This window comes from Cebidichthys violaceus, unplaced genomic scaffold (assembly GCF_023349555.1).
Source record: "Cebidichthys violaceus isolate CVI_PGR_0920_01 unplaced genomic scaffold, fCebVio1.0.p SCAF_20, whole genome shotgun sequence".
Taxonomy (NCBI): Eukaryota; Metazoa; Chordata; class Actinopteri; order Perciformes; family Stichaeidae; genus Cebidichthys; species Cebidichthys violaceus.
Window position 1 is genome coordinate 1497078 of NW_027176373.1, and position 27712 is coordinate 1524789.

The 27712-nt window shown below is 40.7% G+C and overlaps 1 protein-coding gene across 4 annotated transcripts in view; it reads right to left on the reverse strand.

Moving 5' to 3' along the window:
* The window catches only part of cadm1a (cell adhesion molecule 1a), a 357304-nt gene that overhangs the window by 72000 nt on the left and 257592 nt on the right, over positions 1-27712 (reverse strand). For all 4 annotated transcript variants that reach the window (XM_068715641.1, XM_068715639.1, XM_068715642.1 and 1 more), the window contains exons 3-5: positions 17589-17735; positions 2489-2641; positions 1083-1220 (exon numbers count right to left, since the gene is read on the reverse strand). In XM_068715641.1, the coding sequence (XP_068571742.1) occupies positions 1083-1220; positions 2489-2641; positions 17589-17735 (438 nt within the window). The remainder of the gene's footprint in view (positions 1-1082; positions 1221-2488; positions 2642-17588; positions 17736-27712) is intronic.

Here is a 27712-nt window from a genome sequence, read left to right on the forward strand (position 1 = left end):
GGTTTTAAAAAAAAAAAAATCTACCCTGTGAAGGGAAATGTGGGCCAATCATAGGTCGTTTCAGACAAAAGGTGTCCCTGTTGGCTGTTGTGTAAATGCACATGAACGTGTGCAGGACGTTTCGGACAGCAAAAGCCGGATTTAATGGCGTAATATCCTGCAGAAAAAATGATTATTCCAGCATTGGCAAACAACTGCCTACGCTGCAAAGCGAGCCAAAAATGGATGACAGACTTATCAAAAAAGAGAGTCTGATAATATTGGTGTGTTTCACAGATGGAGATGTTGCTAATATTTCAGCCTTTTGCTAACAGTAGCCAAAGGCTCACAGCTACAGGTAGTCCACAGCAGCGATTAACAAGAGGGTAAACTATTAGCAACATTTTCTCTCCATATCTCTAATAGTTTAGCCTTCTGAGGGAGCTTAGGTCTAGTTTACTCAACAATAGATTATTTGAGACTTTAAGAATCCACCTCACTGTTTTATAAGACTTCAGAATTCCAGAAGGGGTGTCTGCTTTGATGTCAAAGATGTAAAATGTTCTCTTTTAGTGTTTGTGGACTGAAAAAGCAGCTGATTAACTATGCTCACAATGGTTGAGGTAATAGGTGAGGATTCAGGTTCATTCACATTCCAGGCTCATTGTGACTTCTTAAGAGAAAAGTCCATCAAAGTGGCAGGAGTATAATATGGGGAAGGATTATAAATCAGACGAGTTTGAAAACATACAGTTCATGGTCTTCTTCTTTTGTTTGCTTTTATGTGGAATTTATGTATGGAACAGTGTTTTTTTTTTTTTTTTTTTAAAAGCCAGGGTAACAGTAGAAACAGGAGTTTTCTTTATTCTTAGAAGTGACACATCATTCTCTGGTTCATGGAACACAGTGTGTTCTTTCACACAGAAGTATTCTTTGTTCAGATAAGCAATCCAAAAAAGTAGAGAGATGAGTAAATATTTTACTTTAAATTATATTTAAAACTTTATCTGCAATATTACATACCAGCTTTTTTTTGTGTGTTAACACAGGAAATGTCATGATAGATGATTGCGAGCGTGTCTTTACGTGCGGAGTCGACCTACCTGGAAGCTCTTTATCTCCCTTCATCCATCTGATGGTGGCAGCAGGCTTACTGCTCATGGCAGTGCAGGTCATCTCTGTCTCGTTGCCCTCGCTCAGGACCTCATCCCGGGCCTCGATGATGGGGTTACCTGGAGGAACTACGACAGGACACACAAACAAATCTCTGTAAACATTGGGGCACTTACATGTTGAGAAGACAGCAGCGCTGACAGAGAGAAGACGTTTTCTTTTTTTTTACAGAGTAATTAAAAGCCCAGACCACTTTTTCAGCTGAAAACCGATGTATAAGGGTATTTAGATAGAGTTGTTGGATGGATTCAGGTCCGATTTTTAGTCCAAAGTATTTGAATTTTGCATATTGTGGTATAAATATGCAAAGCAACTACCCTCTACTGATTGATACCCGGCTACAGAGTGCTAAAACACAGAAATTAGTTAACATTTCTGCACTCCTGGTTTCCTTGTCTTCAAGTCAATGTTTGTTTGAATGGGCTTTTGATTAGATGCTGTTGCCTGATTTTCGGATTCCTGAAATACGGTACGTGGTTAAAACAAGCTTACGGTATTTCAACGTTTTGTTCTACGGCATAAAATACCTTATTAGAAACCACACTACAGAATATTGTTTAAGCTTATAAAAGACGGTTGCTAACAAGTGGCTAAATGAGATCGCCGTGCGATGCTTCACCTTTTAAAATGCTTTATAATGTGTTGTGATTATTGCTATAAAGCATTATTGATATCCATGAGTGCTTATTAAAAATGATTACAATGCATTATAAGTATGTTTATATGACGTTACAGACATAACGCATGACACGTTAAGTGTTATGTTCCCATTCATATCTTGATATGGATGTCAGATATCACTTATGCTCGGCAGTGAATCCAAATATACATATCTATTCAAATATATAAGACATTGTTTGCCTGCATATTACATAAAACATTCACACTACATTACAGTAAAACTATGCACACAACTACAGTTCATTACACAGGTGTGTGTGTGTGTGTGTGTGTGTGTGTGTGTGTGTCCTTTCAGTAGTCTCTATGAATTGTTTCATTATTACAGTTCACTTGTGAAATATGGTCTCACATTCTTGCAACCTGTTTACTGTATATTAGCTAGCTTAAACACTACAACATTATGACAAGACTTAATAAGCAGCCACATATGAAATACATGCTTTTCCTGTTTTTTCCAAAATGCTGTCAAAGCCTCTCGCAGTGTTCCTAGTAAGCTGTCAAACCACGATGCTCAGGATGTGAATGTATGCTGTCTTCCGCAGTCTAAATGTTAATTAAAAGGCTTTTACCTCGCTGCTACTAATAACATTAAGTGTTTGTGTATATCTTTATGCGCGCGTGTGTGTGTGTGTGTGTGTTTTCTTTGCGGTTGTACTTAGGACGGTGATGTCAGCGTAGGCTTCCTGCGGGGGGTCTGTGTAGAGCTGGCAAACATATCGACCCTCGTCTGACAGCGAGACATTAGACAGCGACACCCGCAGCTCGTTGTCTGAGAAGTTCACCAGCTGAAAGCGGGCGTCTTTCAGTGCTGCAGGAGAAAAAACACACACAGTACTTTTGTCAATTCACATGGCATGTATACACATACAAGACATACACATATGCATACACAAAATACCAGTAAATACCACACGGAATTTTGACTGGAACATCGAATGCTGTAGTAAAAAACAGCTCATTACTTATTATTCGTACCGTTGAAGTATTTGGACGGTGTAGGATTTTGGAGCCCTTTTTTATGTACGATCCCTCGATTTTAGTGAGCCAAAACATGCTGTAAATGGACAAACCAAAACCTCATCATATATCAATATTTGCTGTCAAATCCTTTGCAGTGATTGACTGTTTGAGGTCTACGACCGGAAGAAGACCCCATCACAGCTGACATCTTTCCTGTGATGCCGAGCCGTCTCCACTTCTAGCTTTTTGTTTCCTGTTTGTTTGCTTTTTTGCTCAGTGGATTGAGGTCAGGATACCTCACCGTTACTGTTTCTTCTGTCAGCCGCTACAGCCTGGCAATCAGACTGAATTGCCATTTCATTACACTTTTCCTGCAATCTGCCTCTGTTGTGATCTGTTCTTTGAGGGGTGGGTCGTCTCCATTTTGCCCTGAGTAATCAGTAGCAAGTGACGTATCCGTTCTGCATGTACGATTTTCAGTCAACGCATACTGTATGCTGCGAGAGGGAGTTTTTCATGACGTTGAAAGAGATATATGAGAGTTATATCATGGAGTCAACTTTCATGGATGGTAAGAAAGGTTACGACATTGTAACCCTAGTTCTATAAGTGTAAAGCACAGTATAAAAGGCAGAACTGTGCTTCCTTGTATACTGTGAGGCTTGCTATGCTGTTACGCAATACATTTTTTAAAGCTATTCATTTAGACAAATAATAAAAGCACAATAGCAATGATAAGAGGTTGTTTTCTTTTTTCCTCTTCCTCTCTTTGAGAAGGCGTGGTTGTGTACAAAGACATATTTAATAGTTTGTATATGCACAAAAGATGCCACGAGTCATTTTAGCTTGAAGTGCATCACAGCTTCAAGTCTGCTTCGAAGAACTTTCAAGAGAAAGCAGCGGAAGAAAATCACAGAAAGAATTTACAGTTGAATCACTCCGTCCTGTTTAATTCTGTTTGGCATGTGCAGTCATACAGAACATGCTAACAACATGATTAGTGTAAACAGAGGCCCCGTGAGTGGCTGCCATTTAGTTGGCCTACAGTGCAATTGAGGATAAATCCACAAATCCTATCTCTTGCTCATCTGCAGCCACTTTCATCTTGCCTTACCTTGTTTGCCCATCTACCTAAGCGCGCTCTATCAGCTGTAATGTAGAATGACAACATGTGGTAAGATGAAAGCCTACCCGTCTCCATCCCCCTTTGATGTTCTGATAAATTCTGGTCTGACTGACGGCAACTCCAGGCTCTTTACACTCTGCACTCTCCTTGTATAGATCTGTGTACCCTGGTTCTGTTTTTTTTTTTTTTTTTTTTTTAATTTCTTAAAGCTTAAAGCATTAAACATGGAAACTTCTGACACACAACACCTCAAAACAGACATAAATAGATTTTTTATTTTTTTAAATACCGGGCTACATATGATGAACAGAAGGAAAGTGATGCTGCTGTATTGCCAGGGTGTATTTGCCTTCAACGTCAAGAGATTGACACAGGGAGAGTGATTGAAAAAGGAGAGAGGGAGACGGCCAGTAAGGAAGACGAAAACTAATCACCACAATTGATTTTGTGCATCATTAAACAAGAACATCAGGCACATATTAATTAAGTGCTGACTGGAGATGAGACTTTCTTTGTCACCACATTAAGGGAAAAAAAAAAATACTAATTTTTACAATGCCCTTGCCTATAATGCATTATACACATACTTATAAGGCATTATAATCAGCTCATAGCACTGTGTAATTATAGGTATAAGCACTCAAATATCCATAATGCTTTATTACAATAAACAATGGCGAGGCTCCTCAGGCTCTCTGCGACATGGTGCGACCATTACAGGCCTTTGGATTGTCCACAAGGAACACTACTGCACGTGGGTATATGTGTGCAAAACCATAGACTGCACATCTGTTGCTCTGCAGAAACAGTTATTTCCGTGCCTCTTTATCAACCTCGCATTTACATGCGTATTGTTGAAAAAAAAAAATAGACTTCAAGCCAAAATACACACTTCAAGTCACGGTTAACACTCTTGAGACGCGTGCCAGCGCAGACATCTGCAAAGTGAGAGCGTATCCGTTTGATGCGCGTCGGATACACTTGCGGTCTAGATGGAGGGGTTAGCAAATTGTGGGTTGTATTCATTCAATCGACAATATGGATGTGGTAGTCGCAGACGCACCTGGCTGAGATCTGCGCTCCGTTGAGTAAACCGTTCTAGTTGAAATCTGCAGTTTGTTACTTTAAAGGCCCTTGTTGCTACGGGCATTGTAAATGAGAGGTTGATGGCTCGTTGTGCAATCCTCATGTATATTATGTCCTTAGCAAATAAACACGGAGTGAAATGACTTACACGGTCAATTATAATTATTTTATTAATTGCTGATCACTCACTTATATTGTATTACAGCTCTGGGAATGGGGGGAAAAAAAGGTCAACACGTGTGACCAGCATTTATGAAGTATTATGATACTTGAATTTGTAAGTCATTATAAATTTGTTGTTATAAAGCATGATATATTTACAAGTGCTTATTACTCTGACTATACAGTGCTATGAAGCAGATCATAATGCATTATAAGTATGTTTATGATCATAGAAAGTGCATCCAAAATGTAAAGCATTTCACCTCAACATAAACTGTATGCTTTGTTTGGCCTAATAGAAGACTTGGTCATACTGTTGGCTGCTTTGCACATGACATGATGTGCTGCTGCCACCTTCCCACTTCTCTCTGCCTTTGATTATCCTGCCAGAAAGGTCTGCTGACAATACTTCACAGTACAAAGACACAGGAAAAAAAACTTGAACCAAGCAATCTGAAAACGCAGCATACGAGGAGGTTATTTTTTCATGCAAATGCTTATTCTTCCCCTACACTCGTCGTTCTTCACATTCGCTAAAAAAAACAAAAAACTTAAACGGTTGGTTGCCATTAGTGAAGCTATTAGATTCTTTTATCCAAGCACAATGAAGCCCTTATTGTGGCACATGAATAATACGCCCCTAATTAGTGTAGCTCATTCAAAAGCCTTGTTAGCCCTCATTAAAATTAGGGGTCAGACTCTAATCCTAATGATTTAATTGAATTAAATACTGCCCGATTAAAACATACCGATATACAGTATACAGATGCACTGAAGAAAGCGTGCAACCTGTTTTTTAGAGGCAGAGCTGCTCCGGAGGGAAAACTACTCATACTTTTTTTACTGGTATGATGAAGACATATGGAGATATATAATGGATGAATCGAGGGCATTGTGATAAAAGGTTACTGGCAGCAGTGTGAGCATCTCAATATTGGTAGTTCTGTTATGAACTGAGAAACAGTATAAGGATCCAAGTTGAATTCTTAGATTTGAAGCAAAGTGACTAATATGATCTTTGTAAGACAACATGGTGTCTAAAATAAGCTTTAAGGGGGCCTATAACGGTCATTTTCTTCTAGATGCATGGTTTAATGTTCACAAAACACATGAATATACTTGTATTCAGCGTTTTAGTGTCTGTCTCTTTAAGCCCCCCTTACCCAAAAAGCCCAGAATCCCATGTTTTCTGACCTAGGCAGTCCACAAAAAAAAGAAACTGACTGGGTTGTCTTATTTCACAGTACGTGCGTTGGTAGGCACTCCAGACACCCAAATATATGTCATCAAAAGCAAAATATAACCACGAGACGACCTGGTTTGCAGGAAGAGGACATAAAAAATGGTGTCATCGACATAGATGGAAAACTAATATTTATGTTTAGACTAATGAGCAAGGAGCTGGATATTAATACATTGGACAACAGTTATCAAAAAAGATTTGATCCGGATTTAAAAGAATTGAATCTTTTCATCTCTCCTTTAGAGTTGGCATTTCCCGTTATGTTCCAGTGCGTTTCACCTTTTTTCTTTACAAATATTCCACAAGATGTTGAGTGAGGCTGAGGTCTGCTGGGTTCACATGGAAAGCCAGCCAGGCGAGCCAGCACAACTTCAAAAAAGAGATGGAAAGCAACCGTAACATTTAACCAAGGAAGTACTTTGGAAACCACAACTCTTCCATTAAGGCTGCTGTTAGTCACTGACCTTTTGCCTGTACGTTCACCGAGAGGAGAGATGCTTTGTTTAGCTCTGTAACTTTGAGAAAAATGTTTTTTCGGTCTCAAATACATCAGCTAGATACGCTGTCCTACGGATGATGTGATCAACTTACACCTGCCTGGTCTTACTTGGTTTGTATATATCTCTCCAGCCGCTATCATACTAAACTCAAAAATCACGACGATGTTCCTTTCCTCGCTCCAGGCTACAAAGCTCTGATTGGTCGATTGTTTATATCAATGATTCGGATGAGTTCCAAGAGACAGGTGACAATGCTGGCCCTGACAGTTCAGAGTTGGACAAACCTTTCAATGCAATGAAGAGGAGTGAGAGTCTGCAGTTGGACATTTGGTTTGGTACCTGGCGGTGCATGGTCTGAAAAACACCTGGTTTATATCAAACAGCTGTCAATCTCAACAGCTGAGTTGTTTACCAAATCAGAGGTGTTGGTGGTGATCCGGAGCTCTGAAGCCAAAGTATTTCATCAGACAATAACACCAATTTTAAAATATCCCGCAGCGCTACAAATAACAGTCCTCGATCTGGATTCCGAACAGCACAAAGATCAAATAACTTATTCCTTTGCCAATGGCCTTCCTTCCATCAACTCGACAAAATCCATGCCAATCAGATATAATCCATTTCACAAAAAAAAAAAACATTTCTCAGGGATCTCATAATCCTCTTATGTGTCACTTCTAAATAAGGCATTGTGGTATAAGCATGAGCTGAATGAACAAATGCCTCCTAATACACATCGAGAAGAAACACTGAGACACTGTGGCAAGGACACAGTTCCACATGCTCAGGGCTTGGGGCAACAATACTGTAGGCTCAAAGAGATACAAGGACAGACGATGGAGAACAGCCTGGTTCACACAGCAGGGTTGAGCACAGCGGCATTCTTCAGAAAAGAAAAAGTGTCGGTCCTGGCAAACAGAAGGTGAACAACAAAGCCGACAGTTCTTTTATTGTTACGTCAGAGCGCACTAGAATATATATCCTCTCTGCGTACAAAAATAGAGGGTGACCTTTAGCTTCATGCTCCTTTTGCTCTCTCCTTCTTCTTCTCTTGTTCTATCATATCTGATAGCAACGCGAAGGACATCACAGATGTCCGACAAAGGTAAATGATAGTCAGGTCTTTGGAAGAAAGAGTCCGTCCAAACTCTGAAAGGCGCCGCATTATCTGATCTGTCACTTTTTACAGCTGATGGCGATGAAGCTAATTTAAAAGCAGCGATAAGAAAAGTACAGTAGAAGGAGACTTTGTGAGGTATAGGCGACAATGTGAAAGTAAATTTTTCCTCTTCTTATTCAAGCTACCGAGTGCAGTGTCACTCGCCGTGCAGATTACTGCAGATAAACAGTACGGCAGCTTTAATGAATCCCGTTGTTCTGTATTCTGTAAGCCCTCGATGCATGTTTTGTTTGTAATGCTGTGTATGTCTACCACCCATAGAGGAAACTATGAAAAAAGACATTTTGAGTTGAGTAAACATCGAGTGCCAGAGTAGTGAATAGTGTCACATGAGTGCAGTGTAAACTAAACGTACATAAGGTTTGCTACCTGCAAAAGTTACAGTCTTTTTACTGCAAAATTCCATCATTGAGTTTCCACAAACAGTGTTTGTTAATGGGAGGGGTTTGTTGCTGGGACAAAACAAAGTGGCAACAAACCTCAACGTGACTGCAGGACCGAGCTCAGACTAACGCACCGTCACATCAGCTTAACTTTGAACTTATCTTTTACATCGTAGGCACTTTACGGCTTTGCGGCCGGTACGGAGAAGAGGAACGACATCAGCGACCAATAACTCTTTTGCGCATGCATATGGCATGTGATCATTGTATTAGGATACATATGAATAAATGGAACCCGATCCTTTAATATTTGCATTAGACCCTGTGGTCATGGAATCACGTCCCGTCTCATATTACCAGTCAGCACTTAAATACTAAATGGGTTGCGTATAGATAGCACTTCCCAACCTGAGAAGGACAAAGTGCTTTCCAAATTCTCTTGTTCGCCCACGCAAGCACACACTAACACACACACACACACACACACACACACACACACACACACACACACACACACACACAAACACACTCCGATGGCAGCAGAGCTGGTGTGCAAAGCACTAGCCAGCTCATCACTGACAATTTGAGTTTCAGTGTCTTACTCAAGGACACTTTCACATGTTTACAGGAGGAGCTGGGAATCATAATATCTCACAGTCATAACTGACACGAAGTTAGGAGGTCATATTTCAAGATAAAAACATGCTTTTTAAAGTGTTTGATCGAATAACAAACAGCGTCAGCATTGAGCTTTTCTGGCGAGTCTCCTCTCAGCATGGGAGAGGATTTTGTGATTATTAAAAAGTAAAAACTGAATTGGCCATTCATTGAGTATTAACCATATAATATGATAATTTCCCATTGCCAGACCATTTACATTAAAGGGCAAAGTTGTCTGATCAGTAGAATCGTCCTCACAAATCTATGGCCACGACAACAACTATGGCTAATACAACTAGATGATGTTCTGCATTAGAACCTGTTCAACATTTAATCTACTACTTTCTCAGTTCTGGCATGGCCGACATGGTCACCTTGAGTGGAGATAAATACATATTTCATATTTTGAAGTTATCATGAATAAAATCCATCAAGCTGCCGTGATCTCATCATTGAAATGTAGCAGTGGAGATAAAATTAGAGTGGATGAGTTTTCTGGTGAAAATAAACTTGAAGACATGAGAGAATTGGGATCAATACATCCCCTAATGGCTCTTTCGCCCCTATTTCACCTGTGCTGACTGTATGACTTTATACTCATCTTGCTTGTTCTTCCCCCTCTCTTGATTCCTCTTCACTCTTTTCTTTCATTCTCTGCATTTCATTTGAATCATTTCGTCCCCGGCCTTCAGCCGAGGATGGCTCCCATCCAGAGAGTGCAGGCGATGATAAGTGTGCCTCGCCTAAGTGTCTGCAATCAATTGTGATTAGTGGCTGCTGCTAGTTTTTGAGAGGAGCACATCAACGTTTTTTCACTGGGTGTCACAATGGGTGAGACGAGGTGGGCCGGGGGTAATTACATTCGTACGAAAAACCCCTCCTCCCCACTCTAGGTGAAGTCCAGGCTTCCAAATCACTGTGTAGTCCACCACCTAAACCCAAAGTATGGGAACATTTAGCATTGCTTCAGCAGTTGTTAGGACTCGGGGGGGGGGGGGCTTTTCTCTCTTTGGCACAGCTGACTGTAATCAAAGTGCTTCCTGTTCTTATGTTCCTTTTAGTAAATTGCATAGTTTGAGTTTTTAGAATCCCACAAGAGTTATTTTCCGTCTCACATTATCAAACACGTTATCTTTTTGATTTAATCAGTCCTTCTGCTGCATTTTCATTTTCATTATAACACATTATGTTGATATTGTGTATATTTAAATCAGCTCCATTTAGTTTAGTTGTACATCCTTGCGATGCATCCTATCACAGTGTTTCTCAATCACACTAATACTAGTACTCGAGACACAATGACCGCAACAGTGATCTTGCACCAAATCCCTGAGCCAATTCTGCTGAAACACAAGCAAGTGTCCTGCTTTACACTCAGATTCACACTTTTTTTCAAAAGACTACACGCAATGCTTTTACATTTGGCACAATCTTCAAGTATAAAATCTCTTGTGTTCACATGAAACGCCCTGCCATTCAAAATGCCCAACTTAAATGTCAGACTTTCCACTCTGACTCCTCACATGGGAAAAAAACATGTTGCACAATCGTTAATTGTATCTTAGCCATCCAAAAGAAAGGCCCACCTTAAAAAAAAAAAAAAAAAAAAATCGATATCAGATTAACCTTAAATGTTTACAAAAAGAATTGCTGGTTTACCTTTCCATGAGAAAGCTATTTCAGGCAGAGAACTAAAGCCTTTGTCCATGCTTTCGCCAAAAGGCACAAGATTCGATTGAAAAAAAAAACTGTAATTTTATTCCACAGAAGAAAACAATCAGTCTACTTCTGCCTCGATCGGTTAGTTTGTTTGAGTTATTTTGTGAATTTGGTGAATCTGAACTAACTAAATTGGCGGGGAGTACAGACAATGGCTGGTTCTCCAAGCTGTGGGCGTGTTGAACATCCTCTACTGTAGGTGATACTCTGCTCTATTCAGACCAGAGCAGAAATGGGTGTGAATATTGGACATTTTTCGGGTGACCAGAAACGCGACCAAGATGCTTATACACCCCACTTCAAAACACCAGAACTACCCTTTTAACCCAGCTATACTTCCCACAAAAGTGCTCTCATATTTAAAGACGGATGCACAACGAGCAGAGCTACTTGAAGACACTCGAAGCCAAGAGTGAGTTGAAAGACTTGTCTTATCTCAGCCATCTTGTTCCGGTTGGACTCTCTCCTGCTGTGTCCACTTGACATTAACATACCAGAACCCTTTCAAGTGTGAAGATGATCTAACAGTTACTTCTCCGTTAGAAATTGTGGTCGCCGACCCAGAAAGAGCAACACGCAATTGGTATGAGTGATGACATGACATTGAGGTCACTGTGTGGTACTTTCCACTTGGCTTGGATGTAGAACAATCGTATTTGATTGTCAAGGATACAGAGTGAAAAAACTGCTGCTTATTCCTGATTCAACATGTACTGTATATGCTGACTGTGTAACAAAACCACCGCGCCACTTCAATCACTCTTAGGTCACTAATCGTTTTCAATACGGCAGTCTTTGTACCCATCAGGGAATATATATTATATATATATATATATATATATATATATATACTGTATATATAAACTTAAATATTTACATACATATTTGTAAGTAACGTCATTAATCACAGTTAGCTAAATTGCTATTACATCTATTCATTAAAAGAGTAATCATTCCGTCTCTTTGCTTCTGGTCCAATCGCGACCTTGATGTAAAAGTATGTTATATAATAAACACTTTTTTCCTTCTAAGCTGCCTTATTAAGTTGTTTTCGCACAAAGCCTTTCACCCTGATCCTTGCTGGCCTTCTGTGGACATGTCACCCACTGCTACAGAAGCTGCGATCTTTCCCTCCTCCACAGGAGAACAAGGGCAGTGTTTGTGTGTCACTGCTCAAGTGCTCCCACTAGTCTTTTTTTATACAAGCAGCCATGGATTTCAAGATATTTCGCTTTAGTGAGTGATGTCAGAGGTTTTCGCGTGTGTATTTAGTAAATGGAAATTAGATTTGTTAGCAGTCTGTAGTATAAATGCTGAGGTATTAGTATAAGCTTGTGCATCTTTGTTCATCAACGTTATTCATGCTACGAAGCCACAACCGTTGCGCATATGTGAAGTCAGCGTTAGAGCAGTGATGCTGGTTGGTTAGCTGGTGAAGATTTTGGTTAAATTCATGCGAGGATTTTGAATATTAGCTTAAATTTCAAGGTACAGATGTGTGATAATGCTATTGAGAAGCCCTCATGTTATTAACATTTAGGAACTAATCTAAATATTATTTGTGCTTTTCAAAAACCTTCGGCGGTGTCGTAATTTAGAAAGTGTGTTGCGTCTAATATATCTAATAAGCACTAACGATGTTGAAATTAATAATGAAAGCCATGCAAATGAACTAAAATAGGTCATCTCAGGGACATAACATTAGCTGTTGAAGGATTGTGTCTTACATTGAGGAAGAAAAAACAAACAAAACATATGGCAGTTAGAGCTGCAGCATTCCAGCTGGGTGTTTACTAAGTCTAGCAACAGTCTTCACATGTTAAACAGGTCATGGCGTCTTGGAAACATCACCATCTGTGCATACTCAGGTTACTAAAAATAGTGATAACAACAATGCATACTAAAGCATCATTAGTTTTTCTTGTCACACTTAGTTTTTTCGTGGTGGAAGAAGTACTCAGACTTTTTACTTTAGTAAAGTTAGCACTCCCACTGTGTATAAATACTCTTGAGGCTTTTTTTACGCAACGGGGGTGAAATCCGGACTACTTTGAGAGGTGAGAAGTGTAACAGTATGGTGACCAATAGTAAGGTTTATTCTGTGAATGTAACCGAAGCACCCCTTCCTTTCTGTCTCTTTACCCTCTCTTGCTCTCCGTCTCGCGCTCACAAATATAATCCACCACTGTGGATTCAGACGGAGATGGCAGATGTGATATTTTGAAAGGGGCAATGTTGTTTGGAGGCTGCCTGGTGGATGCCATGTCATAATGAAGCGGTGCAGCTGCGGCGAAGATGCCTGGGAGGGATCACAGGAGATCAAGGAGCCCCCCCCCCCCCCCCCCCCCCCCCATCAAAGAAAAAACACCTTGCCCTTGACAGCCAGCTTGTGGGAGTCGGCTCACTGCGGCTCTGCACAACAGCGGATAAATACAGAGCTGGGTTTAGCATACGCACGGAGCCTTTCTGCGAGTGTGCCCTTGTATAATATGTAGAGGGTGTGTTTGTTAGGCAGTGAACATGACTAAGGAGGGGTGGTGAGTGTGGAGGAGGGCCTGACACTCGGGCTCACAGGGGGCCAGGAAGTCTCTTATGGATCCGGATGTTGAAAGAACTATGTCATGAGTCTATGTACGTTGTGTTTGTGCACACAGCTGAAGTCTTGCCTCAATAAACAAGTCAAAATATATTAAAAAAAAACTGCGGAAGACAACAGGCAGCCGTTTAAAATAATATACCATAACATCTGGGGAAGATACAGCTAAATATATATATATATATATCTACATCTACCAATACATCATTTAAAAATGCATCATTTAAAAGTAGCAGTGAGGGGCTTTACTGCAAAGTGTGTCTGCATAATTATGTCAAAAAGAAGTATACATTAAACACTATAAAACATTTTGGAAAGGGCATTTTTAAATTAAACTTGGACAACTACTTCTATTGTCTTGATGCTTTCAATTCATTTTATTTCAGTTGTATCCATCCGTGAACTTAAAACTGCACACCTTGAAACTATTTCAGGGATACAAAAGTCCTCATATCCCATCGGCTTATTAAGTTCTTATGGCTAAAATGTTAGCAAATAGCTCCCACTTCCACATCCAGCAGACATGGAACAACATTACCATTTATTTGAAGTTGTGCGTCTGTCCACTCTGATGAACATTAGTTCAATATTCACTCTCCTTTTCGCTCCAGGTCTCCACCATCCCCGGAGTAAAATATCTGCCTGCTAAACGTTCCACAATGTTCACGAACTTGTTACAATCCACGACAGCATGTGGATGGAATTGTTTTCAACTTGTGAGTCTGTGTAAGTGTCATCATGTCTGTCTGTGGATGGATTTTGTCCCCATGGTTAGATTTGATATATTGGCGGAGTGATCCCATTGCAAGATGGTCTCTAGTTTACAGGTAGGTATTGAAGTTTTGGTATTAATGCATTAAACTCACTACCAGGTAATAACCTCGTCAAGTTCCTTTTTTTTATTCCAGGTGGTTAGAATTAGATTCATTTAGTAATAACTGGAAACAATACAAGGATGTAACAATTTCTTTAAAATTGTAAATAAAAACAGCATTTCTTTCCCTCCTCAAATTCTCTCTCTCATCATCGGATGCATCTGGGAGAACACAGCTTTGTTTAGCGCTGGCCAATGTGTGAGAGGAGGGTGGGACACACACACACACACACACACACACACACACACACACACACACACACACACACACACACACACACAAGCTTGGTGTAGGTCAGGCTAAGAGAGCAGTGATCGGAGCAGTGGCTAAAACAGATAAGAAAATAACAAATAAGCTCCACGTCAGTGGTGAAGCCACTTTGTTTTCCATGCAATGAAAAATGACACCATATTGGTCACTTGACACGTCTACCTTGTAGCTGTGTTTAACCAGCCAACAAGCACTGTTGGAGTTTTCCTTGAATTGATTGCACGATAATTGTCCATTTTTCCAAAAAAACCCCATCCTGCTCCGGGTTGGATTTCAGGGTGGATGGTTTGGCACAGCAACCACAGGACTTCAACACCAGAGTATGTGGTTCACGTTCTGCGTACCGTGTGTTGTTCGGGTTCCTCATTTTTTGTCTTCTCCTTTACGGCCTCAGTTTGGCACAAACTATTGTGTTTGCAGTCCTCCGGTTTAAAATGCATGCAAACTGAGGTTTTGCAGACTTTTCGGTGTTCTCTCCATATTTAGGATTATTTACAGCTCTTAGCCACACAACGCTCTGAATCCTTTACTGGCAACCAATAATAACTCATTCCAGCACCATGTTGTTGTTTTTTTTTATCACCGACTCCTTACTCCCGGGAACAATGCAAGTCAACACCATTGCGGATAAAATGTTAACAAACCGACTTTGTCAAAGGGAAGTGTTTCGAACTATCCAACAGGGGTTGCTTTGGGGTGCAGCCTCGGAGTGACGGCGGCGGCAACGAGCAGATTATGTGGTGTTGGAGATTTTCTTTCTTTCAAAAATATCTTTCTACTGTAGAGAAGAGCCTCATTTTATGAAAAGACCATCTTTCTAGTGGTGAAATACCACAATCTTTCTCGAACCGTGCAAGCGCAAAAACATACATCGTGCTGTAGTTGCAATGAAATACATTGACTTCAAATATGTGCACACATATAAATATGACTTTGTTATTAGCAAAGACATTTTCTTCAAAACCATATTTGCTAATGCTAATTAGCTTGTATACGAACAGTGCTGGGATCCAAGCTGCTAAGAGCACTATAAAATCCACTACTGTAAAAGCCAATAATGAATCATAGGCGCTGATCTTTGCACATTTTTGAACTTACAACATAATACTACTGGTATATAGTTACAGAGGTCGACTATGTTTTATACTCAACATTCTAAACTCAGGGGCTCAAAAAACATAATTAAAAAACCCGAAACCTGGCAAGACGGGGCACAGAGGATGTCCGACTGAATACAGCTAATTAGAGCTGTGACATTATAATTGGGCAGGATAAGAATAAACACAACAGGTCATTAAATGTTTAGGGATATGAGCTGCTTTTATTACAGCAGACGTGCTGAAAGCGAACCATGTTTGGTAGATTGTATTAACCTCATTCTGTATTAATCCTACAGCAGACATGTGGGTCAAACTTAATGCAGCTCCCTGGAAGAAGTGCAAGTAATGTAAGAGAATATTAATCAATGTTTTACAGCTTTACTGCCGGCTGCATTCACATGATTCCGTTAAACTACACGGTTTATCATGTTTTTCCTAATTCATCAGCTTTGTCGTCAAACTGCGGCTTGACAATTTTTTTTTTTTACCAAATGCAAATGATATGTCAAATGTCTGTCTAATTTTATGACTGCCTGCAAAATGAACCAGTGGAACTGACATAAATAAATGCCTCGCCGGGATTGATTTCCATGTCATCTGATCACATCAAACTGCTTCAGACTATAATTAAACACATTCCATATCAATCACATAAAGACATGGCGGCGCCGAATGATTTCCCACTTGCAGCGGACAGTGTCTACTACCCGCTACAGCCTACTCTATCCTCTGACAGCCTCATAATAACCCCTGAGATGATCTATGATGTTTTCCTAAACCGATACAGCTGTACTGTATATCAGGTGCAGGAGGATAATCTGGAATGTTTAGTGGAAGTAGAACCTGGGCATACTTTACAGGCAATGACTGCAACCGTGTTATCTTTTTTTTTGCCATATACGAGGGAAATTTAACAAATTCAAAGTATTAAAAAGAACCTGGGACTAAATCTGGTAACTCCATGGAATCTACAAAATGGTAAGCAAGTGATTTTGTCTGACTTCGTCTGAGGCAGTGTTTCTCTTAGTTTCACAATGGCCCGTCACACTTTTGTAATGAACCAACAACACTTTTTTTTACACTTCTCAACAGCAGTCAGACCGAGGGATTCAACTCGGCGGCTCAGGGGTTGCCCCCTTGGTGTGGGAGGATCCCCTCCTGGGACTAGTGTAGTCTGACCCCTTTATCAAATCCAGCTCTGATGTTAACATTGTGATGGAAATGTTTTGCCGAGGAGACTAGCGTAGGTAGCGTCGACTGTGTTTGTGGACTACGAGTTTGGCTTCAAAACCACAGACAACTCCCAGCCTGGTCAAAGGCATGATGGCAACCTGTCAACCTGATGGTAGAAGTCATCCTGATAGTGTGACGCAAACTCAAAATGAAACAATCCCTTGTGTTATGTTTCGTTGTAAACCGCTTTCTTAGTTCTAACGGTGCATTCATGCAATGTCAGAAAAAACGGGTGAAATGAGATCACCTTTTGACTTCAGAATGACTTTGGAGCATCCAGACACTACAAGGTGATTAGCTAGCCGATTAGCCACACCAGCTAGCTAATTAAGCCTTAACTGCCTACACATATATATTAACGTTGCATTTTGAACCTTGAACCCTGACCCTGTGTTCTGAACAAACTGACCATGAATCAAAACCACTTATGGGAAACAGTGCCAATCAAAACAGCATAACAGCATAACAGCCTGTTCTTCTTGGTATCTCATTTTGTTCCAGTTGCAACATGAAGGAGGAAATAATTAAAATTGAAATTGGCTGCGTTAGTGACGGCTTTGAATTAATGGCTGTTTTTATCCGGTCAAAACTAAAAAAAAGACTGTTCCCAACAACAGTACACAACAACGCCCCCCCTTAAGTAAAGATCGCATAACACTCACGTCTCATGTTTCTGAAGTAAATCGTCTGCCTGTTGGGGTTGAGCAGCTGGATAACGGACTCGTCGTTGTTCTTCACCCGACAGCTGATGATGGCCATCTCGCCCTCCACCACCGACACATTGTCTGTCACCAGGTTCTGAAACCCCTCTGGAGAAGAAAAAGACAGGAAGAAAAAAAAAAAAGTTAGGGAAAGTTTTTTTTTAAGGGTTTAAATTCCTACGAGGCACATCGTTACATTGACATTCAGGTGTGTTAACGGAAACCAGGAGGGAGGCATGAGCAGAAATGATTAGCACACATGGGATTAAAGCAAAGCGGAGTGAAAACCTACCGAGTAAGAACAGACCTTTTTAACATAAGACATTTTGACTTGTCACAGTAGGTGTAGTGAAATGAATTGTTGCCAAATTCCCTTTAGCTGCTTTGCTTGCAGGATCCTGGTTATCTGCATGTTGGCTCACGTTCAATTTGTTGAAATGAGCAGAGCTATAGTTAGTGTTATCAGTAACACCAAAGTCAAAATCGATGTTGTGAGAATAGAACACAAGCACCGCAGAACAGCAGAACAGTTTGTTGTATACGTGTGCCTTATATTCTCCCTTCTTTAGTACGTGTTTTGGTTTATTACACCATTTAAATCGGCATCGGCAACCTGCAGCAAGTGGTGGACCAAAACCCTTTAATGCATGTCCACGGGAAATAAATAGAACCGAGTGACCAGAGAAAGTCAACAAGCCTGTGGGCTGAGAAAAAAAAATCGTTCCCGGCCTTCGTCGGTCATCAGCTGCAACTCAGATTGCTCCACTTCGTCGTTTCACAAACAGTATCTCTACCTGTGGAATGAGAAATGGATTGTTTCTAGCTCTGTGCTACTTTGATTTGAAAAACTACAGTAATAACATCTCAGACGTCGCTTTGGGGTTGCATCCATTGTTGCCGTTGATGGCGAGCCTTGAGTGGCTTTGGTTTATTTTAAATGATCGCTGCAAAAACAAACACCTGGCAGTTTGCCAGTGGTGGCTGCTAGTTATCAGTCCCCAGCGCAATATATTTCATGGTGAGATGCAGCACACACGCGCACACAGACACGCTTTAGGCTACATGGAACCACGGACAAGCAGGCAGTCAGAGTGAAGAGTCAAATCAACAATTTTGGATAACAAGTAAGTGTATTTATGTTTATGCGGCGGGGTGACCGTGGCTAAGTGGAGAGCAGGGCCGCCTTTAAATCAGAGGGTCGGCGGTTTGATCCCTGCTTTACTAGTCTCTTGTCAATGCGTCCTTGAGCAAGACACTTAACCCCAAAATTGCTCCCGTAGCTGCGTCTACGGTGTGTAGATAGATACTGAATGGTAAGTCGCTTTGGATAAAAGCGTCTGCTAAATGACCGTAATGTAATGTAATGTAATGTAATGTAATGCTACTCAGTAACAGAAACAATACTGTTGAACACATTCGACAACAATACTGGAAAAAGGTGCAGGTGGTCATGCAGGAGAACACACTGCAGGTGTACTAATCATTATTAAATGATTACACTCGGCACCAAAATGACATCCGACTGACAGAGCAGACAATTAGAAACACAGAATCACTTATAGAATACATATTAACACATTAACTTATATTACCTTTAACTAGCCTTGTGTTGAACAAACTCCTACAGATTGCCAAGATCGGACTAAAGAGACATTTGTGATTTTCCATGGTCTTTCCGTGTCCTCAGAGACACACGGCAGACAAAAAGGGGAGCCAATTAAACTGAGCACCTGCTTGGCTTTTTCGTGATGTCCAAAGGATTAGCTGTGTCAGCAAGCTTGTCGTAGATGGTATCAACCTACCGTAGCCAAAAGAAGGCAAAAATAAAAGATAACCATCAGGGCCTCGCGAGGCATCCCGGACAACAGCTTGGCTTGTTTTCCGCTTTGACACATTACATGAGATAAAATGACAAATTTGTTTTCCGACACCCCACGTATGCTAACCTGACGCGTCAGATGGTTTGTTACACGGAACCATGCGAGAAGACGTCATTGGAAAACTGTTTCCACACAAAATTCTTGGCATGTGATTGGATGAACCATCTGTCGATCACCGTTAATCATGGGTCACATTCAACCCATCGGATCCTCGAACCATATGATCGAAGAAGAGCGAAATCGCCTCTTACATCTAGAAAAGCCTTCAGTGCCGTTTTATGCTCTTCTTCCGATGACAAAATACTCTCTCCCCGGTTCTGATATGACTGATGCTATTGCAGCGGCTACGCGAACGCCGTTGGTTCGGACACAAGCGCATCACTTACCGCTTGACAAGATGGATTTTTTTTGTGTGATTTGTGATCCCGCGATTCTCGCATGATATAGCAGCAACCCAGCTGCCGCGCGAGGCAACACGCGTGTGCCAGATTGAAACATTTCCAGCCTGATATTGTGTAATCTGAGAAGCAGTCCTGGCATTTGATGCTCTCAGTAAAAGGTAAATACATTCACGGCTTTCCCTCTACTGCTTTTTTTTTTAATCAGTATTGGAAAAGCACTACATTTTACCAGCATTCCACCTTATAAATATTACAGCTTTTACAAACAGGTGGTTCAATATGAGGCTAAGACTTACTAATGGAGTTGGTTGTTCTCGTGAATTACTTTTCATTCATTTTGAGGTACAGGGTTACATAAATGTAATTGTGGACTGCCAACGTTACACTAGATCATAAAAACACTGCCAAGCTTGCGATTGAGGTTAAGAGAAAACTTATGGATAAAGTCTTTGTAATCCCCCCCCCCCCCCCCCCCCCCCCCAACACTCTCCTCCTACATAGCTACAAAAATAGCATCACAAATAACATCTTCTCACAGAGGCTAAAAGGACCGACTCAGGGGCGGGGGGGGGGGGGGGGAATAAAAGAAACTCAAAAAGAATGCAGGAAACATCAACTGCTAATTTGCATGCCTCAGTTGTCAAGCACCTCTAAATATCCCTGCCATTTAGCAGACAAGGAGGATGAGGTGGGAAGAGAGAAATTGCATCCTCTGATGCTGACAGATAAGGATAGACAGCTTTACAAACGAGATTCAAATGAGCATCCCTTGGTGGCCCGAACACAGCCCTAAATAAATGAACCTCGCCATCTTTAATATTCAAGACCGAGCCTCATTTTTCAAACATGCGCCGAGGTGGGCGGTAAGGTGGGCATCTGGTTATGATAATACGCTAACATACTGGAGAGTGCGTTTCAAGGCATCCTCTGAAGGTTACAAGGCAGCAGCAGGGTGCTGCAATGTGTCTGCTAAGTTGTGTTTTAAGTCAGGGGAGGTAGTCCGACGGACTTCAAGTGGCGGCTGCCATGTCAGCTGCCTAATTGTTCCTGTTGTGCTAAATAAACAACTGTGACACGCTGAAAGATGGTACGGGGAGGCGGTGGGCTTTACACTAATTAATGGCCAACAACAACAACAACAACCATGTGCCGTCGCGGTCAGCGAGGACACTGTCAAAGGTGCTGCAGGAAAAGCGCTTCTTACATTGTGCTGGGCGGAGGCTGTTTAAAGCTGCGACCCGGAGCTTTTTTTTTTAACATTATTTTTGGCATGAAAGTCTTGAGGGCCAAAGCTTGTAACTGGACAGTTTGTTTATCAGGCAACTTTTCATCACAAACAAGTTTAGCCTTAAAGGGCCAAAACATGTTTTAGTAAATGTCTTACTTCTTTTATTATGAGGAAGTGTAAACCATAATAAAATAAAATCACTGCAGAAGTAAAGCTGTACATAATTATTAGTTAAGAATATAAACATTGCAAACACAGTGGTACACTAATATCACTAGGTGTTGCTCAATTATTGGTAATTAAGCAATTTAGTTTTAACAAATTATACTTTATACTGTAGACTGAACATTATAAGGGTAATTTAACTTGTGGATAATGATCGTGATCAACTCATTTGTGCTGTTTATGGTCATTATTTGTACTTGGGCAGGTGTTTCCTCCTTTTGGAAGTATAGTCAGCTATTTGGGAGTAAAAAGTTATCTTGCCTTCATACATTATTGTAGCTTTTTATCATTTAAAATGACTGATAAACAAATGTAATATTTAACATGTGTTTGTTCAGTGTATTTTATACATTGTGACCATGCTGTATAGAACATGACGTGCTGTTAAGCTGGGTGGAGTAAAAGAGCGGTTAAAGAAAGAGGAAAACGTATCCTAAAAGGTAACCTTTGAGTTTAGGAATACTACTGTGGAGAAATGTTTCGATCAACAGGTTCTGGTTCTGGTTCTGTCCCCAGTCTTCTGCTAGCGTGTGCAAGAGGACGAATATTATGTTTCGCTGAGAAACAAGTAAACTACACCGGGTACCCTTCAATGATCTGACATGTTATTGACATGTTCTCGACATGGCAAACTGTCACAACCATGATCATATAAATATAGTCCTCGATTCAAAAATAATCTCCAAATATTTCTCTGTGATCACAGAATGAATATTTCATGAGCGGCAGAAAACTGACAAATAACAAGGTGAAGCTCTGTGTCAACGTTTTTAAATGCAAATGGCGGCATTCCCTGTGTGATTCTTCGAGAAAAAAAACAACCTGTGAGGGCTTTATGGAAGCTGCTTATAAGCCTTTTCGTGAGAGACAGCCCATCGAGACGTGTGACAAGTGTTGGTGCATCAAGTTTACCAACTGAGGGGCAGGGGGACAAAACTAACAATACACTCCCTTCAAACAAAACACCTCACATCCAAGCTTCCACAGAGGCATACTTAGTCGCAGCTGACAGTGCTGCACATCGGTATGAGAACGGGAGAAGATGAACTCATATTACTGAAATAGACATTATGATAATGACAGATCAGAGATGGTGGGAGTATTCTTCAATTGCTAGTCTTAGTGCATTTCCTCCAAAATGTTCAATTTGCCTTTTCTCGTCATAAATTAGCTTCTGCATTCACACACACAAAGGAACCGTAACCATCCATTAGTCCACTGGACAGATGAAGAGACTGACAGTTGAACATTAGTCTGAAGAAAGCAGAACATCTGATGTACAGTATTTCAACGGCAATAAGTCAGGGTCCTCATGGAAGAGCTCTGTCACTCATTCAGCAAAGCTTTGAAGTGCACATCTTTCCAATCTCCCAAGCAATATACTACCTCGAGGGTGGACATATTACTATCCTCTGCATCAATCTAGACCAGGAAACTCTAAACTGTACGGTCAAGAACAGGAATATGTGGACGCCTTATTTGGCCTCCAGTTCAAACGGACAAAACCAGAGCAGCTGCTGGAAAATATGATTTGATTATAGGATAGCCTAATTGCTGGAGAGTTATTGTTCACCGACAATGACAAAACCTTTTTTTCCAAAGCACACTTTACATGAGTTCTCACATCCAGACTCGTCTGGCCATTGTTCATTTCGGGATAACATGGGAGAGTAAATATGAAGGAACTGTTAGTCTGTTAACACAATCATGACCCAGCTTGCAGGGACTTTTGAAAACTGTTGAAATACACTCTAAGTGCTTTCCTGGATTCTACATAAGTGTAGTTTTGAAGTGACTCTGAATCTAATTCTAAACATAGTAAAGTATACATGATGTGTAACAAACGGGTAAAAATACCAGTACCAAGTGCTGGACTCGTGGTTGCAAATGTAGTTTTCAAATGAGGCAAATATTGAGCAATTTAATGCTTTGGGTCTTGAAAGGTATTTCTTGACAAATACAAAATAGATACGGTTAAAATTGTCAAAGTGTACTTTTTAAGTTTCAGCCGGTGTTGTGCCCCTTTGGTATTTCCAAATTTCTTTTTTTAACAATGGCCAGTAACATATTTGTCCTATGGCACATTAAGGTGGGGGGGTTCAGTCGAAGCAGCCAATCCTAGATTAAAGTTGTCAGACAATGACACTCTACGCCGCGCCGAACAAAGCTAGCCTGAGGCCCAAATTCACTAAGACTGAAATGGAAGGAAAGAAACGCCATGTTCCATTTGCCTCGGCTAACAGCGGCATGTTCCCATTTGATTCAATAAAAAATGTATGCATAATAAGTCAGGTCACACAGATGGCCACCATGACAGTGACAAAGATTTCCATCAGGAAATCAAACCCACTGTCGAACTGACATCAATTTTATTTGTAGATTTTGTTTTGTTGATAACAAATCACTCGCACACAGGATTGAAGGATAAAGGGGTTGCTGAAAATATTAAATATTAATCCGGGCATCAGTCTGTCAATGTGTCTCCCTGTGGTGTTATTAGTCGTAATAGCACTAGTATTGCATTTTTTATAAGTTCTACTGGTAGACATACATTTATTCATACTGTCTCAATCAAAAACATGATGCAACGTTCCGTAATCTTCTATAGAATAGCATTTCCTTAATTGTTGTACTTAACATTTGCGTTCACCGCTTGTGATCTTCACAACCAATCGAGAGACATTCATTTCATTTTGACATTTCAAGGAGTGCATTGAACAGCATACACTCATTTTCTCCTGTTTTGATGGTATGGCTCCTGCTGACATAAAACAAAAAATCTTTACCAGAGTGTTTATGTGTGTACATGTGTGTGTGTGTGTGTGTGTGTGTGTGTGTGTGTGTGTGTGTGTGAGAGAGGGACTGTAGTTTTACCAATGTCTGATTGTCATCAGTCCGGTCTGATTGCATGATTTCACGGATGTGTTTGAGCAAGTCTGATTGTGTGTCTCTGTCTGTGTTGACTGCAAATAGTTGATTCCTGAGTGATCTTTCTGGACAAGTCTGCAAGTACAGCGTTATTACACACCAGGAGGATTCTCTTCCACAATAATGGCTACAGGCCATGAAACGTAATGATGCACTTGATATGGAAATTGTGCTCACAAAGCTAGAGGTATGTCCAACAGGACAACAAACACGAGCGGTCAGGCGATCAAATCCTACAACAAAACGGCAGGTTTGTCAAACTTATTTGCAAGAGAAAACAAAGGTGAATGGTAAAAGTATCACTCAAACTATCTATTGTAAACATCCATCACCGCTCAAACACATTCTCACTCCTCATCAAATACCTTTCGCTTGCATGGTGGCCCTACGCTTCAAACTACGACGCTCCAGTTACCCCCTCTAGAGTCCATCTTGGACGTGTTTGGAACATCCGCCCGTTACACGCATAAGATTTCCTTCATCACAGTCAATTAGGTTTAGGCGATCAAAACTTTTCGGTTGGGGTTAGAAAAGGCTTGTGCTTGACGGAGCTTCGCGGCCAGCTCGCGACTGCTGCTTGCGATTGTGGTTTTTAAGTGATACGGTTACAGTTGTGTCTAAACACGAGGAGACACGCTTACACACACAACTGGACAGACGCTAAAGAGTGCGTCCGTGCATCGGAAACCGACGTCGGGGGGAAGTGACCAAGCTGCTGTATTTGACGAGTTGGGAGTGAGACTTGCATGCGAGACGGTTCACGGAACAACTTCCTGGTTTATCTTTGACCAGCCGAGCTTCGTCGTAGTTTTGTTGCCGTGTTCTCAGATCTCAGCACTTCTAATATTATAACTGAAAGAGAGAGAATGGATGGCCAGACCTAGCGCTAGAAGACCCAAGACGAAAATGCACAACAATTATCCTATGTGTCAACCAAAGCGTAAATCCATGACTTTGCTTTTTAAAATGAGTTTGATGCCTTAGATGACTGGAACCTGTCAATGTCAACCGCGGTCTCTGAGAACAGAACAAGCCTTCAAACAAGCAGCTCGCCATGTGAACGCTGTGACAGCTAGAGGCAGCCGAGAAAAAGGTCAAGATCCTTGTATGGCCTGACCACTTCAAACAGCAGAATCCCTCTTGTTGAGGATTTTGAAGGAGACAGATCATTTCGACTGTGTGTGGGCTTTTCAGGAAGGAAGCTCAGACACATGACACACAGAATTTGTGGTATAGGATCCCATTGGTCAGTTTCGTGACCAGACTCCACAATACGTGTCTCTAGTGGCTTGTTGTAACATACAGCAGAGACATAGCTAGTGCTGTCAAAGGCTACCCGGCTCTGCCAAGGCTATTCTCCAAAACGAGATTATTACCAGATGAATATGTGCGTCTTAAAAGATGAACTTACATGTTTTATGTGTTGCTATAAAAATAATAAAAGATTCAGTCAGACATTGCAGCTTACATTTGTGTGTGCAAATGGTGCAGATAACTGCAGAAATCAACAAAGCGTTTTATCTGTTTTCAATCACTTTCTTTTTGTTGCAGCTTTTACCTGTTAACGATTTAAACGTTTTGTTGAGTAACTACAGAGGTGCTCACAAATTTGTATTGTTCCATTATTGGATGTTTTGTGGATTTTATAATGTTGTTTAGGAGTTTTACTGAGCGGTGAATGGTTTTATAGAGCCCTGGTGGGTGGCACATTACAATGCATCATACAATGACTGTTTAACATTTTGTCATTAACTGAAAATAAACAGCTGCATTTCTTTCTTTTTTTTCAAATTCATAATCACGAGCGGAGTAAATTAATGCTAACAACAGTGGAGCCATTACAGAGGTGATTGAACATTTTCACATTGGCGTGGCCTTGACGTTTTAAAGGGTTCGTGTTACATCATGTTTTGATTGTCAGTGCTCAGTTAAACATATTGGAGTTCCCTTAGTTAAAGATAATCCAATACTCAATTTTAAGATCCAAGCTTTTTTATATAGTTAGAAAAAAATGTGTCTTTATGAAGAGTTTTTTTTTATTTTTAACTTATAATGATATGTACAATTGTGAATACATCTCTTCAGTGGCAGCAGTGTGCTTCTGTAACCCTCTGACATGAAGAAATTGAGACTTCAAGGGAGTGAAATAACAAATTACTCTTTCCACGATATTTAATAATACATGTGAAGCACCTTCAAAGAGTCATCTTTTAAAATAAGCTACATATCCATCCACAGGGGCCTTATTCATACATCTGCCAATGTTTGTTGCTCTAAAGATGTAATGAAGATTCTTTTTTTAGTGCCAATATCCTCTTTTCTAGTCTGACATTGCATTATTCAACCACATAATCCATAATAGACCAAAGCTAAAGCTGGTGGTTGCAGAACCCTCCCCTTTGAGATTCCTTCAAATGTAAGATAATGCATCTGACTGAATTGCTAATAAACTGCCTAGCTTAAAAGTGTCATTGAAATACACAGCGCCTAGAGATCCAGATGGAACACCGTTGTGGCAGTTATATATATACAGCTCTTAAAGTATATTCTCTCCGCCACAAATATAACTTAAGACCTAATAGCTTCAAAAACGATAGTAAAATCCATAGATTTTCTGAGCGCAAACTACAAAGCAAAAACCAAAGTATTAGAGAGACCAGAGGATGATGATGATGATCAGAAATCCAGGGGATCAATAAAGTTTTTGCATGAATGTTTGGATAACATTTCATGACAATCCATCCAATGCCTCATTTCCACCGCACGGTTCGGCCCGGCTTGTCTCGTGACTATTCTCTCTGACCGATCGGTTATCTGAGTTTTAACTCCACCTTGTAGTATCGAGTGAGCTCGCTTGGAATCTTGACCGAGGTGGTACTAAGAGTAGAGCAGTGCCGTACGGTACCGTGCCGTGGAAATGCAGCATCACAGTGGTGGAGATGTTACAGTCTGGACCGAAGCAGTGGGCCGGCTAACCGACATTGCCACACCTAAAGCCCTGCAAATTGTTTGACTTTAAACACAATAACTTTGCACTGTTGTAACTAACATGTATTAAAGCATCAGCAATGATACTAAATACTTCCCACAGCTATATTCCAGAAACCCCACCCCTACACACACACACACACACACACACATTGTACCTCTCCCACCGATGCTCGGTGGATTTGTGACACATTATGTAAGAACAAGGTGTGAAGAGCTTTATAGGGTGTTACATGCTTGCAGCGAGCATGTAAGTGGCTTTTGTGCTACCACTGCTGCTGTATGCTGCACAAAAAGCCTTTATCTCTCGCTGGGCCTAATGGGTGCAAAGCAAATTTTGACAATGCCAGTAAATATAAAAGGAGGAGGATTTCACGGCTTTAAGTGTGCTGCAATGTTGTGGTTTGTTTATAAAAATATGAAATAAAAAAAAGG